We start from the raw sequence: 17,384 nt of genomic DNA, 5'->3' as shown, positions 1-17,384 counted from the left end.
TGTTGTGGTCTTCAGTCCTGAGACTGGTTTGATGCAGCTCTCCATGCTACTCTATCCTGTGCAAGCTTCGTCAACTCCCAGTACCTACTGCAACCTACATCCTTCTGAATCTGCATAGTGTATTCATCTCTTGGTCTCCCTCTACGATTTTTACCCTCCACGCTGTCCTCCAATACTTAATTGGTGATCCCTTGATGCCTCAGAACATGTCCTACCAACCAATCCCTTCTTCTTGTCAAGTTGTGCCACAAACTCCTCTTTTCCCCAATTCTATTCATTACCTCCTCATTAGTTATGTGATCTACCCATCTAATCTTCAGCATTCTTGTGTAGCACCACATATCGAAAGCTTATATTCTCTTCTTGTCCAAACTATTTATCGTCCGTGTTTCACTTCCATACATAGCTACACTCCATACAACTACTTTCAGAAATGACTTCCTGACACTTAAATCTATACTCGATGTTAACAAATTTCTCTTCTTCAGAAACGCTTTCCTTGCCATTGTCAGTCTACATTTTACATCCTCTCTACTTCGACCATCATCAGTTATTTTGTTCCCCAAATAGCAAAACTCCTTTACAACTTTAAGTGTCTCATTTCCTAATCTAATTCCCTCAGCATCACCAGACTTAATTCGACTACATTCCATTATCCTCGTTTTCTTTTGTTGGTGTTTATCTTATATCCTCCTTTCAAGACACTCTCCAGTCCATTCAACTGCTCTTCCAAGTTGTTTGCTGCCTCTGACAGAATTACAATGTCATCGACGAACCTCGAAGTTTTTATTTCTTCTCCATGGATTTTAATACCTACTCCGAATTTTTCTTTTGTTTCCTTTACTGCTTGCTCAATATACAGATTGAATAACATTGGGGAGAGGCTACAGCCCTGTCTGACTCCCTTCCCAACCACTGCTTCCCTTTCATGCCCCTCGATTCTTATAACTGCCATCTGGTTTATGTACAAATTGTAAATAGCCTTTCGCTCCCTTTTTGAATTTGAAAGTATTCCAGTCAAAATTGTCAAAAGCTTTCTCTAAGTCTACAAATGCTAGAAACGTAGGTTTTCCTTTCCTTAATCTTTCTTCTAAGATAAGTCGTAAGGTCAGTGACAATGCAACTGAATAGTAAAAATATGGTAATATAAAGTGGACTTCTGGGTGTTACTGTGAGCCGACATTGGCCAAGGGGACAGAGCGGCAACAGGGCACAACACGAGAGTGTTGCAGGTAGTCTACCCGCTCACGAGAAGGCGAGGCATGCGGCGTCAGATGACGGTCTGCGTGACGCTGCGAGCAATGACAGCGCCCATATCTCTCTCGTACCGGTCACGCTGTCCAGTATTATGTATCGTGGGTAGTTGGCATAGGGAAAGGAACGTGTGGAGGGGCTGCAGTTCTGTGCATGCATGTTTTATAATTTTTTTTTTTTTTTGTGTCCCAGTCTTAATTTTAAGAAACCAGTACATAGATGCAAAATACAAAATACAACTACACAGGTATGTGGCAGTTAATACAAACTAATACAATACAGCTGTACAAATCGAAACTAACATAGAAACACATGACCAGAAGCTGCAGTGACGGTTTATAAGTACTGTTCGAAATGACGGCCACGATGTGCGTGACAAAGCTGAACTCTTCGCAGGAAGGATTGCTGAACACGATCCAACATATCTGTATCTCTTCGCGTAATATCACAGGCATGTTGTGTTCTGCGTTGAAGAGTGTTAAAATCAACAACCTCTCCTTCATAAATCACAGATTTCAGATGGGCCCACAAAAAGAAATCCAGTGGATCCAGGTGTGGCAATCTTGCTGGCCATGCTACAGGGCCTCCACGACCGATCCATTTCGAAGGGGAGGCATTCTCCAGGTGGTGTCGCATTGTGCCGCTGAAGTGAGCAGGGGCTCCATCATGCACGTACCACAGGTTCATACGAGAGGCCAAACTAACGTCTTCCAACAATTCTGATAATGTAGCATCCAGGAAACGCAGGTACCGCTCTCCTGTAAGCCTTTGTGGTAGCACATGTAACCCTATGAGATAGTGATCAATAATACCACACCAGAGATTGACACCGCATCATTGTTGGTACCCTCGTATCACTGTGGTTCAAATGGCTCTGAGCACTATGGGACTTAACTGCTGAGGTCATCAGTCCCCTAGAACTTAGAACTACTTAAACTTAACTAACCTGAGGACAGCACGCACATCCATGCCGGAGGCAGGATTCGAACCTGCGACCGTAGCGGTCGCGCGGATCCAGAACGTAGCGCCTAGAGCCGCTCGGCCACTACGGCTAGCTATCACTATGCTGTGGGGGTTTTCTTCCGCCCACTCGTGCCAATTATGTGAATTCACTATATCCTCTTTCGTGAAATAGGCTTCGTTGGTGAACAGCATTGTTCGTGAAAAATGTTGGTCGTGAGTCCGACGTCGTAGGATAAAGTTGTAGAATTCCAGTCTCCTCTGGTAGTTTTCCGGCAATACTGCCTGTACCTTGCGTGCGAAAGTGATGGTAGTGGTTTCTATGGAGTACTCGCATAACAGTAGATTGTGACATTCCGACCGCACTGACGAGATACCTGGTGCTTATTGTTCGGTGCTTCGCAACAGTTCGTAACACTTTATCCTCGTCATCCGTACTGTACGTCGACGGTGAGTCGCGACCTCTAAATAGGAGGTGCCACACATGCACCATACTTCCTAAGAACCTGTCCACAGAGTAAAACGATTATACGGATGGAAGGCGCCGGCTAGGAAACCTCTCGTGATACAGTTGCCTTGCAACGTCAGTTCTTCTGCAAGCCCGTAGGTGAGGTGGATGTCGGCGTATTCCTCGTTTGTGAAACTCGCCGTGGTACTGTAGTAACACTGTGACGCGGCCGTTAGCAGCTGCCGACACGGCGAGTATCGGGCAGATTGAGCAACGCAGAGGTGTTGTAAACACGTCATGCACCGCCGTTGACCATCTTTCCGCTCACAGGACACACATTCCCTAACATTGGACTGTACACTCCGTTACCGCTGGCAACGTGTGATTCACTAGTTCTGACTTTCACAAACATTACGATGGGATTTGATCTTTCTCGCGTCTTTCAAACGCTGGCAGGTACACATCAGCTCATTTGTGTGTCATGTGTTGTATCTATGGATGAATGACATGCCGTGATTGTGAGACTCGTCGCTATCTCTTTCAATGGTTAACAGGTGTTTCTGTTTTACGTACACAGTACACCGAAGAGAGCGAAATTAACAACGATGCGTCACGTGTTACGCACAGCAGCATGCATTCCTCGACATATTTTTCCTCATTTATGACTCATCCTGTATAAGACAATATGGCGCTGTTGTTAGATACGTTACTGCTGCTACAATGGCAGATTATCAAGATTTAAGTGAGCTTGAACGTGGTGTTATAGTCGACGCACGAGCGATGGGACACAGCATCTCCGAGGTACCGATTAAGTGGGGATTTTCCCGTACTATCATTTCACGAGTGTACCCTGAATTTCAGGATACGGGTAAAACATCGTTGCGGCCAGAAAAAAATCCTGCAAGAACGGGACCAACGACGACTGAAGAGAATCGTTCGACCCCAACTGCTGCAGATTTTAATGCTGGGCCATTCAATGAAACATCATCCAGAGCTTTCCGAGCCGAAGACTCACTCGTGCACCCTTGATGACTGCAGGACACGAAGCTTTACGCCTTGCCCCTGGGCCCGTCAAAACCGAACATGTTGCCTGGTCGAACAAGTCTCGTTTCAAATTATATCGAGCGAATTGACGCTTACGGGTACGGAGACAACCTCATGAATCCATGGACCCTGCATGTCAGCAGGGAAGTGTTCAAGCTGCTGGAGGCTCTGCAATGGTGTGGGGCGTGTGCAGTTGCAGTGATATAGGATTCCTAATACGTCTAGATACGACTCTGACATGTGACAAGTACATAAGTATCCTGTCTGATCACCTGTATCCATTCATGTGCATTGTGCTTTCCGACGTACTTGGGTAATTCCAGCAGGACAATGTGACACCCCACACATCCATAATTGCTACAGAGTGGCTCCAAGAACACTCTTCTGAGTTTAACCACTTCTGTTGGCCATAAAACTGCCCAGATATGAACATTATTGAGCTTATCTGGAATTCCTTGCAACGTGCAGTTCACAAGAGATCTGCATCCCCTCATACTCTTACGGATTTATGGAGAGCCCTGGAGGATTCATGGTGTCAGTTGCCTTCCGCATTACTTGAGACATTAGTCGAGTCCATGCCACGTCGTGTTGCGGCATTTCTCCGTGCTCGCGGGGGCCCTACACGATATTAAGCACGTGTACCAGTTCCCTTCACTCTTCAGTGTAGCAATTCATTACGTCAAGATCCTCCTAACTTCTACAATTCACATTATACAGATTTCAATATGCGAGGCACGTCCAGAAACAGGTGTGTAAGCCGCGGAACGATTGGGAAGAATTGTGAATATTTTCATCCAGGAAAAACCAGAGAATTTTTTAGAAATCCTCAAGGGATATCGTGCCAAATTCCGTCCATTTAGTGGGATAGATCGTCAAAATCCGGAACTGATTGGAGTGACCTGTCCATAATGCTCCAAACGTTCTCAGTTGCGGAGAGATTCGGCGAGCTTAGTAGCCGAGGCAGCGTTTGGGAAATACGAAGGCAAGCAACAGAAAGTCTTGCCCTTTGCGGGCGGGCATTATCTTGCTGAAATGTAAGCCTACGACGACTTGCCAAGAAGGGCATCAAACCGGGTCTTAGAATAACGTCGACGTACCGCTGCACTGCAAGGATGCCGCAGACGAGAACCAGAGGGGTCCTGCTACGAAAAGAAATGGCCGCTCAGACCACCACTCAAGGTCATAGGGGGGCAGTCAGGTTGGTGTCCAACCGCTGCCTGCGGCATCTCCAGACACGTCTTTAGTCTGCAATCTCATTGACTCGAGTAGAATTGTCCTCAGTGATGACCCCCACCTCGAACTGAGCCCTGATGACCACCGAAGACATGTCTGCAGACGACCTGGACAGCGATCGGATACCAACCTGTCGCCCGCCATACTACCCGACAGCAAAAATAACTGTCTGTCACAGCGGTGCGTCGTCGACTTTCTACACCCCATTTTGTTGCCGATCGTGGCAAACCTTCCTGGCCTCACATTTCAGAAAGATAAAAAAAATGCCAGCAGACAGTGAGAGTTTCTACTGACTTTCTTCGTACTCGCATGCTTTGGAGCATTATGTGCAGGGCCACCAACCAGTTCGGCATTTTGACGATCTAACACACCAGTTGGAACGAATTTGGCACGATCTCCCTCAGGAGTACATTCAGAAACTTTATCAATCAGTGAATGCCAAGCCGAATATGTAGAAAGCAAAAAAAAAAGGATAAATCGTTCTAAAGAAAGAGCTTCATACATTGAGCAACTCTTTAATACGTTGGTCCACCTCTGGCCCATATCAAGGTAGCATGTACACCACATCCACGGTTTCTGACCTGTTCATACAATTCCTTCGTGATGTGTCCCATAAGGGGATCGTCGCAACTCCTTTGAATTGCGGTGTTGGAGGAATCTCCTTAAAGTTGCATGGACTTGAAAGAGAATTAGCACGTCGGTATTACAGCAAATAAAACCAGATTGCTTCTTGGAAAGTCTGATACCGATACAAAAACTAGCCTAATGTGGGTACATCATTAGAAAACACATTCGTTAGAAAACATTTAACACTGGGGAACATCAAAGGCACGAAGAGAAGAGGGCGGTAAAAGATGAGACGGGTTTGCGGTATCACAAAAATAATTGATTCCAACTTCTCTTTGGGGGATTATGGAGGACAGAAGAAATTGGCAAACTTTAGTTCCTGGTTTCATAGTGAGCCGGAATCAACTAAACAACTAAAGAGAGAGACCGACAATAATCACTACAATGGTTAATGCTATTTATTCTGTTTCTATCAAACTTCAATCGAGTAAATTTATTAGAAAGCTATTAGTTAAAAAGCTATTGCCTCTTCAGTTTTATTATATAGTTGCTGTTAATCTTCTATTAGTAGCTTAATATTTACCCGATTACAATGGTACTTTTAGAGAACTTTTTTTTCTAAAAATACTCTGTCCTGTTTGTTCTGCGAGTATGTGCTGAAAAGTAATGCCTCCGAAGATTCTTCTTGTTACTCAGTCGACTTTCCCACTACGCTGAAACATGTTGCAACCTTCTGCCGCTAAACGGCTCCGGTTTGTAGCGTGGGAGATGCCGGTGTGTAAAGTAACTATGGTTCGCAGGAGAGCTTCTGTAGAGTTTGGAAGGTAGGAGACGAGATACTGGGAGAATTAAAGCTGTGAGGACCAGGCGTGAGTCGTGCTTGGGTAGCTCAGTTGGTAGAGCAAGGTCTCGAGTTCGAGTGTCGGTCCGGCACACAGTATTAATCTGCCAGGAAGTTTCAAGGCGAAATGCGTCGTTGAAAAATAAAAAATAACTAAAATTGCAACCTAGACTGTTTTAACCAATACTGTTAAGCACTGGCTTGCTTTATGCCACATATGGATTGGAAGAATTTCTATAAAATACCCCCTCTGGAATGAAACTTAAAACTAAATCAACCGTCGGAGCACTGTCAAGTAACACCAGAAGTAGTGCCTCAGGGCGGCTGTATTGGGACAGTCCAACAAGTTGTGGACCGCCTTCAAGCATGAACTACAGCGACAGCGAGTTGGGTCAAAGCGACGTAAGAGGTGCCCGCGAGTCGGCCAACTATGGCCGATGCGGATCCGGCAAAAGGAAAAAGGATAAAACTTAAGCGTGCATCACTTAGTAGTCGTGTAGATGTATGTCATAAATATGGGTGCCCGAAGAAGAACGACGGCAGTCGGCCACTCACCCCAGCTGACAGTTGCAGTCCCACAGGTTGTGCGCCAGCCGCAGGTCGTTGAGGAACATCTTGCGCGGCACGCCGGGGAACTCGGCGCGGTTCGGGTTGGAGAGCGAGCGCAGGGAGTTGTTGCGCACGTCCAGCGTCAGGTTGCGCACCCAGGTGGCGCGCTGGAACAGGGCCGCCTGCACCCCCGACACGCTCGTGTTGTGCAGCCCCAAGTGCAGCCGCGGGCTGCGCACGCCCTGCGGAAACACGCCGTGTCATACAACTCCTTGTATCGGGTAGGCCACTAAAGACTGACAAGACATAGGGTATCGCATAAGTCACTAAACCCTAAACGTTCAGACGTGAGAGAATCAGATAGGCACCAGACGTTGTATATCGACAGAGTATCAACCAAAACTCCCCTGTAGTTTGTGCTATGTGCTGTCGTCCAGGAAAACGTGGTGTGAACCGTAAGCAACCGTGCAATATAATTCATTGTATCAGGTAATACAGGGTGTTACAAAAAGGTACGGCCAAACTTTCAGGAAACATTCCTCACACACAAATAAAGAAAAGATGTTATGTGGACATGTGTCCGGAAACATTTAATTTCCATGTTAGAGCTCATTTTAGTTTCGTCAGTATGTACTGTACTTCCTCGATTCACCGCCAGTTGACCCAATTGAAGGAAGGTAATGTTGACTTCGGTATTTGAGTTGACATGCGACTCATTGCTCTACAGTACTAGCATCAAGCACGTCAGTACGTAGCTAGCATCAACAGGTTAGTGTTCATCACCAACGTGGTTTTGCAGTCAGTGCAATGTTTACAAATGCGGAGTTGGCAGATGCCCATTTGATGTATGGATTAGCACGGGGCAATAGCCGTGGCGCCGTACGTTTGTATCGAGACAGATTTCCAGAACGAAGGTCTCCCGACAGGAAGACGTTCGACGCAATTGATCGGCGTCTTAGGGAGCACAGAACATTCCAGCCTATGACTCGCGACTGGGGAAGACCTAGAATGACGAGGACATCTGCAATGGACGAGGCAATTCTTCGTGCAGTTGACGATAACCCTAATGTCAGCGTCAGAGAAGTTGCTGCTGTACAAGGTAACGTTGACCGCGTCACTGTATAGAGAGTACTACGGGAGAACCATTGTTTCTGTACCATGTACAGCGTGTGCAGGCACTATCAGCAGCTGATTGGCCTCCACGGGTACACTTCTGCGAATGGTTCATCCGACAATGTGTCAATCCTCATTTCAGTGCAAATGTTCTCTTTACGGATGAGGCTTCATTCCAACGTGATCAAATTGTAAATTTTCACAATCAAGATGTGTGGGCTGACGAGAATCCGCACGCAATTGTGCAATCACGTCATCAACACAGATTTTCTGTGAACGTTTGGGCAGGCATGGTTGGTGATGTCTTGATTGGGCCCCATGTTCTTCCACCTACGCTCAATGGAGCACGATTTCGTACGGGATACTCTACCTGTGCTGCTAGAACATGTGCCGTTACAAGTACGACACAACATGTGGTTCATGCACAATGGAGCTCCTACACATTTCCGTCGAAGTGTTCGTACGCTTCTCAACAACAGATTCGGTGACCGATGGATTGGTAGAGGCGGACCAATTCCATGGCCTCCACGCTCTCCTGACCTCAACCCTCTTCACTTTCGTTTATGGGGACATTTAAAAGCTCTTGTCTACGCAACCCCGGTACCAAACGTAGAGACTCTTCGTGCTCGTATTGTGGACGGCTGTGATACAATACGCCATTCTCCAGGACTGCATCAACGCATCAGGGATTCCATGCGACGGAGGGTGGATGCATGTATCCTCGCTAACGGAGGACATTTTGAACATTTCCTGTAACAAAGTGTTTGAAGTCACGCTGGTACGTTCTGTTCCTGAGTGTTTCCATTCCATGATTAATGTGATTTGAAGAAAAGTAATAAAATGAGCTCTAACATGGAAAGTAAGCGTTTCCGGACACATGTCCACATAACATATTTTCTTTCGTTGTGTGTGAGGAATGTTTCCCGAAAGTTTGGCCGTACCTTTTTGTAACACCCTGTATACTAAAGGTTGCCAAGATATATGGTATCATGTAAGTCACTAACAGTTAAATGTTCAGGTGTCAGAGTCAGATCGGTACCATCTGATGTAGCCGGGTTGCCCAGGAAGTAATCCATTGCATTTCTTTTCTTTAACAATTCTTTATTGTACATAATGAGAATTACACACACGAAAGATTTGTGTTTTATCTACACATCCTATTTTTCCACATAATCTCCATCGCGTTCCATGGCCTTCCTCGGTACCAGTACTTGTCCTCGTGGCAGAACCAATGCTTCACTGTGTGAATCACCTCCACATCGTCCTCGAAATGTCTTCCACAAATAACATCCTTTAACGGCCCAAACAAGTGGAAGTCCGAGGGGGCTAGGTCAGGGCCATAGTGTGGATGGAGTAACGCTGTCCAACCCTGTTTTGCCAGGTGTTCAGCAGTCCTCAGACTTGTGTGAGGCCGAGCGTTATCGTGTTGCAGCAAAACATCTTCTGGGCCGCCATGGCACTGAAGTCACCGGAAGATCATCTTGAGTTTTGTTAATGTGTTGACATATGCTTCTGAATTAATGGCACCGCCTCTTGGCATCACGTCAATGAGAATCACACTTTCACTGTCCCAGAACACGGTGATCACGACCATACCGGCGAAACCAGTTGCTTTGAATTTTTTCTTCTGTGGGGAGTAGGAATGTTGTCATTCCAACGGCTCTTGTTTTGTTTCGGGCTTAAAACGGTGAACCCAGGTAACATCACCTGTCATAATTCGGGACAAGAAAGCTTCCTCTCCCCCCCTCCCCCCCCCCCCCCTCAATCAGCTTCAAAACGTTGCAAGAAATCAAGACAAATGTTTTTCTGTACGATTTGTGATCCAACGTTAGAAACCGCGGACCCATCTTGCACACACTTTTGAATATCCAAGACTGTGGATAATTGCATACACACTTCCTTCGCTGATTGACAGGTGCAGCGCCAACTGCCGAGTCGTTATTTGTCTGCCATAGCGAATGACATCAGCTCGCGGCAGCATGTCAGGTGTGACAGCCGTGGATGGTCTCCTCAACCGCTGTAAATCGTGGAGCTCCACCTAACCGCCTTCTGATGACCTCACCCTCCGTGCCCAGCGACTTCTGTAACTGTACTTCTGTCGACAGCAGATGTTCCGTAGACTCTGCACACGCGTTTGTGAATATTTCCCACAGTTTCTTTTTCTACAGTGAGAAGTTCAATGACGGCACGTTGCTTGTAACGTACATCACCCACAAACACCATTTTGAAACTGTCCTGTACCTACGCTATCTGTCGTAAGTGATGGAAACTTTGCGTACTCACTCAGGAGATTTCAAATAATACATTCGTAACGTTTCGCATTCGTAGCGTTGTTTTTGGCTGAGAAAAATATGCGGTGCATCACTTTTTCGGCAACCCTCGTATATCGACAGAGTATCAAGCAAAACTGTCGTATAGTTTGTGCTATGTGCTGTTGTCCAGAAGAACGTGGTGTAAACGGTAAGCAGCTGTGTAAAATAATTCACTGTATCAGGTAGTATACCAAAGGTCGCCAAGACATAACACGCAAAGGTTCAAATGTCACAGTCAGATCGTTACGAAACTTTGTATATCGACAGAGCATCAACCAAAACTCCTGTACAGTTTGTGCTATGTGCTGTTGCCCAGCAGAACGTCGTGTAAACGGTAAGCAACGTGTTACACCTGGCTTACGGAGCACTGGAAAACCGTCACTGCGAGCGTCTGTCGCGTATAGCTCTCGTGGGAAAGTGAGTAGAGTTTTTGTACTGCAACATGTGTGTAACTATTACATGGGACAGCATGTTTCTGACATGTAAAAGGAGTGTTCGGGGTTTCTAGCGATGTTTAATTACCAGTCCGCTTTCGCTTCGTTTATTTGAAAGTGGGAAACGTATAGACTACATTTGTAATTTCACAGAATACAGATAAACAATCGGAACAGAAGAATAAACAAACAACTGCATCACACCTGTAGAAGTATTAATAGTACCAATAATAATTCTTTATCTTCTTATGATTACCACACTTCTTACCATTATCACTATATGTATTCTTATTATTGTTATTATTATCACTATTAATATTTCCGCATGTGTAAAGCAATGGTACCTTTATGCTTTTATTCACGTTTACCCTGCGAAGTTACAAATGTACTCTATAGGTTTGCTACTTTCCAGATAAACGAAGCAAAAGGGGACTACCAGAAAAAACATTGCTATAAACTCCGAAAAGTCCTTTTACATTTCAGGAACATTTTGCCTCGTGTAACAGTTCCACACGTACTACAGTACAGCAACCGACATGACCAGATCTAGACCTCCTGACCCTTTGTACGATAATCTAACGTTATGCAACCTACCTCACGAGGGTTCTGCACGACACATTTGCTTTTCCCATGCTACTTTTAAAATAAAAATGAAATTCAAGAAACAAAATTGATATCCTCAAGTCCTTCAATCAAGAGGACAAACCAAAAACAAGAAAATTGTTATTTTAAGAACTGCAGTCACTACTAACACAGTAAGAACAAGAATGGCAGAAGAAGCTAGCTCAGCCAGGCACCAAAGATCAAGAGAACATGGAACGGATATCCTATTAGCAGAAAAATTGTGTGAAACTTGTGTGAGAGCTAAGCAAATGACAAAGTCATTTTCCGCTGTGAGAAAAGGAAGAACAAGGTACCTGAAATAATACACACTAATCTCTGTGGAAAGGTAGAGACACCAATATTTAACGGACATGGCAATATTAGATGATATTACTCATTTTTTGTGTGAGCTGTCTGTTAAGACACAAGTTAGATGCTGCAAGATTCTTAAGAAAATATGCATTAGAACGTGAAAATCAGTTCAATCTGAAAGTATCAAAAATAAGGTGTGATAGAGGTGGCAAGTACACCAGCCATGAGTGTAAGAATTTTGGTGAAGTTAACGTCGTGATCCGAAGGACAGATCAGCATCGGTAGTGTCGCACGGCCACACTTGACAAAACACTACAGAGAAGTTCGGAATTGAATCCAGGACATTGGCACAAGGATTGGTGATCAGGAACTTTGTACCCCTACCTCTCTTCCGCTTTACCACAAAGTCAAAGAGGAAGTTGCCAACAGTGCCTCTTCCTTTAATCTGACTTGACGGGAATTTCAAACGCACTAGCAGTATTCAAGAATGGACGACACTTGCGTTCCATAAGACGTCCGCTTTACAGATCAGCTACACTTTCCCAAAATTCCCCCAATAAAAGGTTTTGGCTATTTGTCCATAAATGGTTTTCTTCGAAATAATTCATAATGTTCGAACACATTGTATGTTTCAAAATCCTACTACAAATCTCTGTTAGTGATATAGGTCTGTAATTTAACGGATTAACCATGTTTCCCTTCTTTGGTGTTGGTGTGACTTGTGGAGCATTCCACTCTTTGGGTACGGATCTCTCTGCGTGTTAGTGGTTGTACTGATTGATAAGTATGAAGCAATTGTATCAGTGTACTCTGAAAGGAACGTGATTGGTGTACAATCTGGACCAGAGATCCTGCCTTTACTGTTTTAAGCGTTTTCATAACATCAAGGATATCTACTTCTGAATTATCCATGTTGACACTTGTTGTCGGTTCGAATTCTGAAATATTTACTTCATTTTCTTCACTGGAATTTCAGAAAACGGTCACATCTTCACTGTAATCGTGTAGTGAAGGTAGTGAATGCGTTTTGCCGCTACTGTAATTTACATAGACCAGAATATCTTCGGCTTTTTTTAATAGGTTTCGAGACAGAGTTTCATTGTGAAAACTATTAAAAGCATCTCGCAGTGAAGTTCGCTCTAAATTTTGAGCTTCTGTAAAACTTTGTGACTTCTGTAAAACTTACACCAACCTCCAGATGTCCGTCATTCGGATCGGGACCAAACATTGTATATCGACACAGCATCAACAAAAACTCCGATATTGTTTGTGCTGTGTACTGTCGTCCAAATGCATGTGCCTAAACGTTTAGTAGTAAGTAACAGTGACTAACAGAGGTTGAGGCCATGAGGGTTACAGGAACGTAGGATGTATTGCACGGACAGTTTCCAAATGCGCAATTCGGAAAAGCTGGTTCCCACCAACTCCAGCTTTCCTGAATTCCACAGGTGGGAACATTCCCTGCAATACATCCTACGTTCCCGTAATCCTCCTCGCCTCAACCTTCGTCTGTCACTGTCCTCATCCATCCAGCCCCCTCCCTGTTCCCATTCCCGCACTACACAGCCGTCATTTCACCACCACAATTTCTTTTATTGCTCTCCTTTCCGCTACTTACCCCCTCCTCCCTCCGCACCTTCTCTCCTGCCCTCTCTCTAAACTGTAACACTTGAATGTCCACCACTCCCAGCACACTATCCCCACCCAGTCACCACTCCACCCTGATGCTACGTTTCACAGTGTGGTCTCAGCTCTCTAAGACTGCAAATGTGTGTGCAAGTTGCATTTGTGTGTGTGTGTGTGTGTGTGTGTGTGTACTGCTGTCAACGGCCTTAATCGCCTAAAGCTTTAATTGCGTTAATCTTTTTGTTGTGCATATCTTGACTCAACATCTCCACTATATGGAGAGTAGCAACTCTCCTTCATTGGTGTTGTCACATTCAAACCTTGCAATTAGATTTTCAATATTCTCTTCACTACTGAGTGTGGTGTCCCATCCTGTGAAAAATGTGTGAATTCATCTGGCAAAATAGACAATATCTTGGACACAATTATAGTACCTGTCATCTTTTCTCAGTGGAAATGATTCAGTTTGAAGTGCAGTGTTACGTGCCATGTAATGCTATGCGGAAGTGATAACTATTTTAGTGATAATCTTTGGCACAATCACTGACTTAAGTTCCCTCTTTGTTTTTATGGATGTTTTATTCTATTGTTGAATGTACTATTAACAGAGTCATGTGGGTTACACTGTAGTTTTTATGCTGCATTAAAGCTAATTACCCAGCCCTGCAACTAGTGACACCGACATGATATCTAATGGTCACTGATGTGAAATTCAGTGGTCAATAATGCTTCGTATCATGCCATTTCACTCTAAATGTGAACATCTGAATCAATTGCATTGTGCATCTTCCATGTCCCAGTTCTCTGTCAGACCTGCCACCAACTGTAGACGCACCTACTGGTGCAGTAATCAAACATGTGGCAATAAAGCGACCACTGTTTTGGCAACAGAATCCCATATTGCGCCTTGGGAAACTAGAAAGTTGGTTTGTGCGAGCACATGTAACTGCAGACACCATGGTATATGTTACGTAGTTGTTGCTCTCAATGGCAAGACACTCTGGTGCCACCACGAAGCACTGATCATTACCTAGCCAGCAAGAATGCTCTAATTACCTGTCTCTCACAATATGAGGTGAAAAAATTGGAGAAACTACTCCACACTGAAGAGCTAGGCGGTCACACCCCATTGCAGCAACTAAGCCAACTGTGTACATTAATGAGAAACACAGTAAAGAAACATTCTGTGGAATATTTGGTTATTGCCCTGGCAACCAATATGCAGAAGATATTGACAATGCATATCAGCAATCTAGATGCACTTGTTCGAACTACAGATTACATGGCAGAGATGTATCTGTCTGCTTGCGTCACAACAGTTTGCCCACAGCCTCAGGCAGATAACACCCTCACTATGCCATGAGGTTGCTGAGCTCACCATGCAAGTTGCTGCACTATAGATGTAGACTACCAGTCACCAGTCTCATCACCACCACTGACTGGGAAAGTGCAGCTGTTCACCTTCATCAGCAAGAGTTTTCCTAGATCACCAATGGTACGGTTATTAGGAGCAGCAGTGTAGCTCACTGTGCAACCATGGGAAATTCAGCAGGAAGTCAGTGATGACGGCTACTGGCTCTCCAGATGGCGGCTGTAAACTGTTTGCAATGGAACATGGCACAAAGTTACAGCTTTTGTAGACAGGAATCCATTGATCTGCCCATCTGCCATGTCGCAACTGTGATGACTGCTATCTTGTCACCTCCAATGGTTCTACAGCCACAACATATGGTTGTGTCATATTAGTGTTGAACTTAAACCTATGGCATCAATTTGAATGGCATTTCATCATAATGGACATGATATACGCCATACTCAGAGTGGATCTTTTATCATTTTATGGACTCCTGCCTGACCTCCATCACCAACACATTCTTTACACTACTACCAATCTAGCAAGCCAAGGTAGAGTGTGTTGTGTGGAAGACACCACAATATGGATGAATACTGGTTATTATCCATTCATTGAATTCATCAGACGGTTGATGAAGAACACATGTCAGACTCCCATTTCCATTTGCACTTGCACTTGTGCAGCACTTGATGGAGGACTATAGTCTGACTACACCTGGCTCACCACTTCTTGCTTGACCATGCCTCTTGACAGCCTAGAAACTGAAGATAGTTAAGCAGAAACTCTCACCAGTGGTTGCACAGGGAATCTTCTGCCCGTCAAGCAGTAGTGCCAAAAAAGCATAATGGATGTTGTCCATGTAGTGATTCTAGACAGCTTAACACCAGGAACCATTCCAGATATCCATCCAGTACGGCACATGGAATATTTTACATTCAGCATCCACAGTAAGCACAACTTTTCTACATTGCATTTAGTCTATGCATTCTACCAGATACCTGTGACACCGGATGACATTGCTAAGACTCCCATCTGCACTCCGTTCAGACTGTTTGAATTTACCTGAATGCCTTTTGGACTTTTCAATGCTGCCCAAACACTTCAGTGGTTCACGGATGAAGTCACAAGTGACAGACTTTTGATATATGTATATCAACGACATCCTGGTCATGTCAAACTTGAAAACCAAATACCTGTCACACTTATGACATATCTTCACTTGTTAAAACGCACAGGCACTGCTCATCAATCCCTGAAAGTGCACCTTCAGAGCAGCTGACGTAGAGTTTCTACCCTATACTATCAATGCACACGTCATATGCCCACTGCAAGAGAAAGTAGAAGACATACTTAATTTTCCACAGCCTGCAACAGTTAAAGAACTATGACAATTACTTGGTGCAAAAAAATTTTACTATCAGTCTGTTCACAACTGTGCCCTTGTAGCTGCATCAGTGAAACAAGCCAAAGGACAACCTCCAGTGGAATAGTGAGACCAAGTTGGCATTTACCTAGCTTAAAACTCCCATCACGGAAGTTACACTTTTAGTGCACCCATTTCCACATGCACCTCTCATCCTGAAGGTCAACATGTCTGCAACTGCAATTGGTGCTGCACTGCAACAGCAGATAGATGAGCACTGGCAACCCTTAACCTATCAGGGAAAAAATTTATCACCATCTCAACAAATATGGGAACTGAATGGTGCCTATGCTGCCATAAATGGTATGCATAACAGTACCAACACAGAATAACTAGTTTCATTATGTGGGATAGATTAATTTAAAAAAAATTGCCAGGTGTGAATAGCTCTCATGAACTGAGAGCTCTGTGCCAACTTAGTTATGCACACAGACAGTTGATCCAACTGCGGAATCAAGAACCCCTATGATTTTTGCCTGTTATTGACACAGATACTGCCAAGATATTGTTTTGGGAATTCCAAGACTTTTGAGGATGTTTTAAGTCAAATAATAAATGACAGAAGAAATATTATTTCATGTGATATAATTAAAATTAACAATTTTCTTATTTTTTTCCTTTACTTGTACTATGAATTTTTGCTTCTTACTAGATTTCATGATTCTACATCAGCAGGAAGCACCTTATTGCTTTAATGACCTAGATTGTGTCTCTTAGAAGATTTCATTTACTACACAACTAAGGACTACAGACAATCGTGTGTGACATAAATTTATACTTAAAACAGCCACGTGGGGTAGCCATGCAGTCTGAGATGTCTTGTTGCGGTTTGCGAAGCTACCCCATCGGAGGTTCGAGTCCTCCCTCGGGCATGGGTGTGTGTGTTGTCCTTAGCATAAGTTAAAGTTAGATTAAGTAGTGCTTAAGCCTAGGGACCAATGACCTCAGCAGTTTGGTCCCATCGTACTTACAACAAAAATTTCTACTTAAAACATCTTTCTCAGATGGACCAACTACATTAATGACCATGTGCCAATTTCACTTTCTTATTAATTGATCTTTTCTTTGCATCTAGTACTCTTTCATCTGATCACTATGTTTTTTTCCTCCCTGTCTTCTGGCCACTGCAGACCATTGTTTTCCTTTATTATACTCTGTAATCTTTCCGTATTCAATACTTTTTTTTTACATAGACATGTCTCTGTCAGCATCTGTCTCAATAGCCGTGCAGTCAGTGCAGCTGACTGCCACACAGATGACCCAGGTTCAATTCCCAATACTGCCAGGGGTTTTTCCTCAGTGGGAGAACAG

At 44.2% G+C, this 17,384-nt stretch overlaps 1 protein-coding gene across 1 annotated transcript in view; it reads right to left on the bottom strand.

The window, feature by feature from the left end:
• The window catches only part of LOC126293315 (chaoptin), a 253,508-nt gene that overhangs the window by 25,019 nt on the left and 211,105 nt on the right, over positions 1–17,384 (bottom strand). Inside the window, exon 17 of the mRNA XM_049986461.1 lies at positions 6,903–7,138. Coding sequence (XP_049842418.1) covers positions 6,903–7,138 — 236 coding nt within the window. The remainder of the gene's footprint in view (positions 1–6,902; positions 7,139–17,384) is intronic.

This window comes from Schistocerca gregaria, chromosome 10 (assembly GCF_023897955.1).
Source record: "Schistocerca gregaria isolate iqSchGreg1 chromosome 10, iqSchGreg1.2, whole genome shotgun sequence".
NCBI classification, from domain to species: domain Eukaryota; kingdom Metazoa; phylum Arthropoda; class Insecta; order Orthoptera; family Acrididae; genus Schistocerca; species Schistocerca gregaria.
This window is presented reverse-complemented; position numbering and strand designations above follow the sequence as displayed.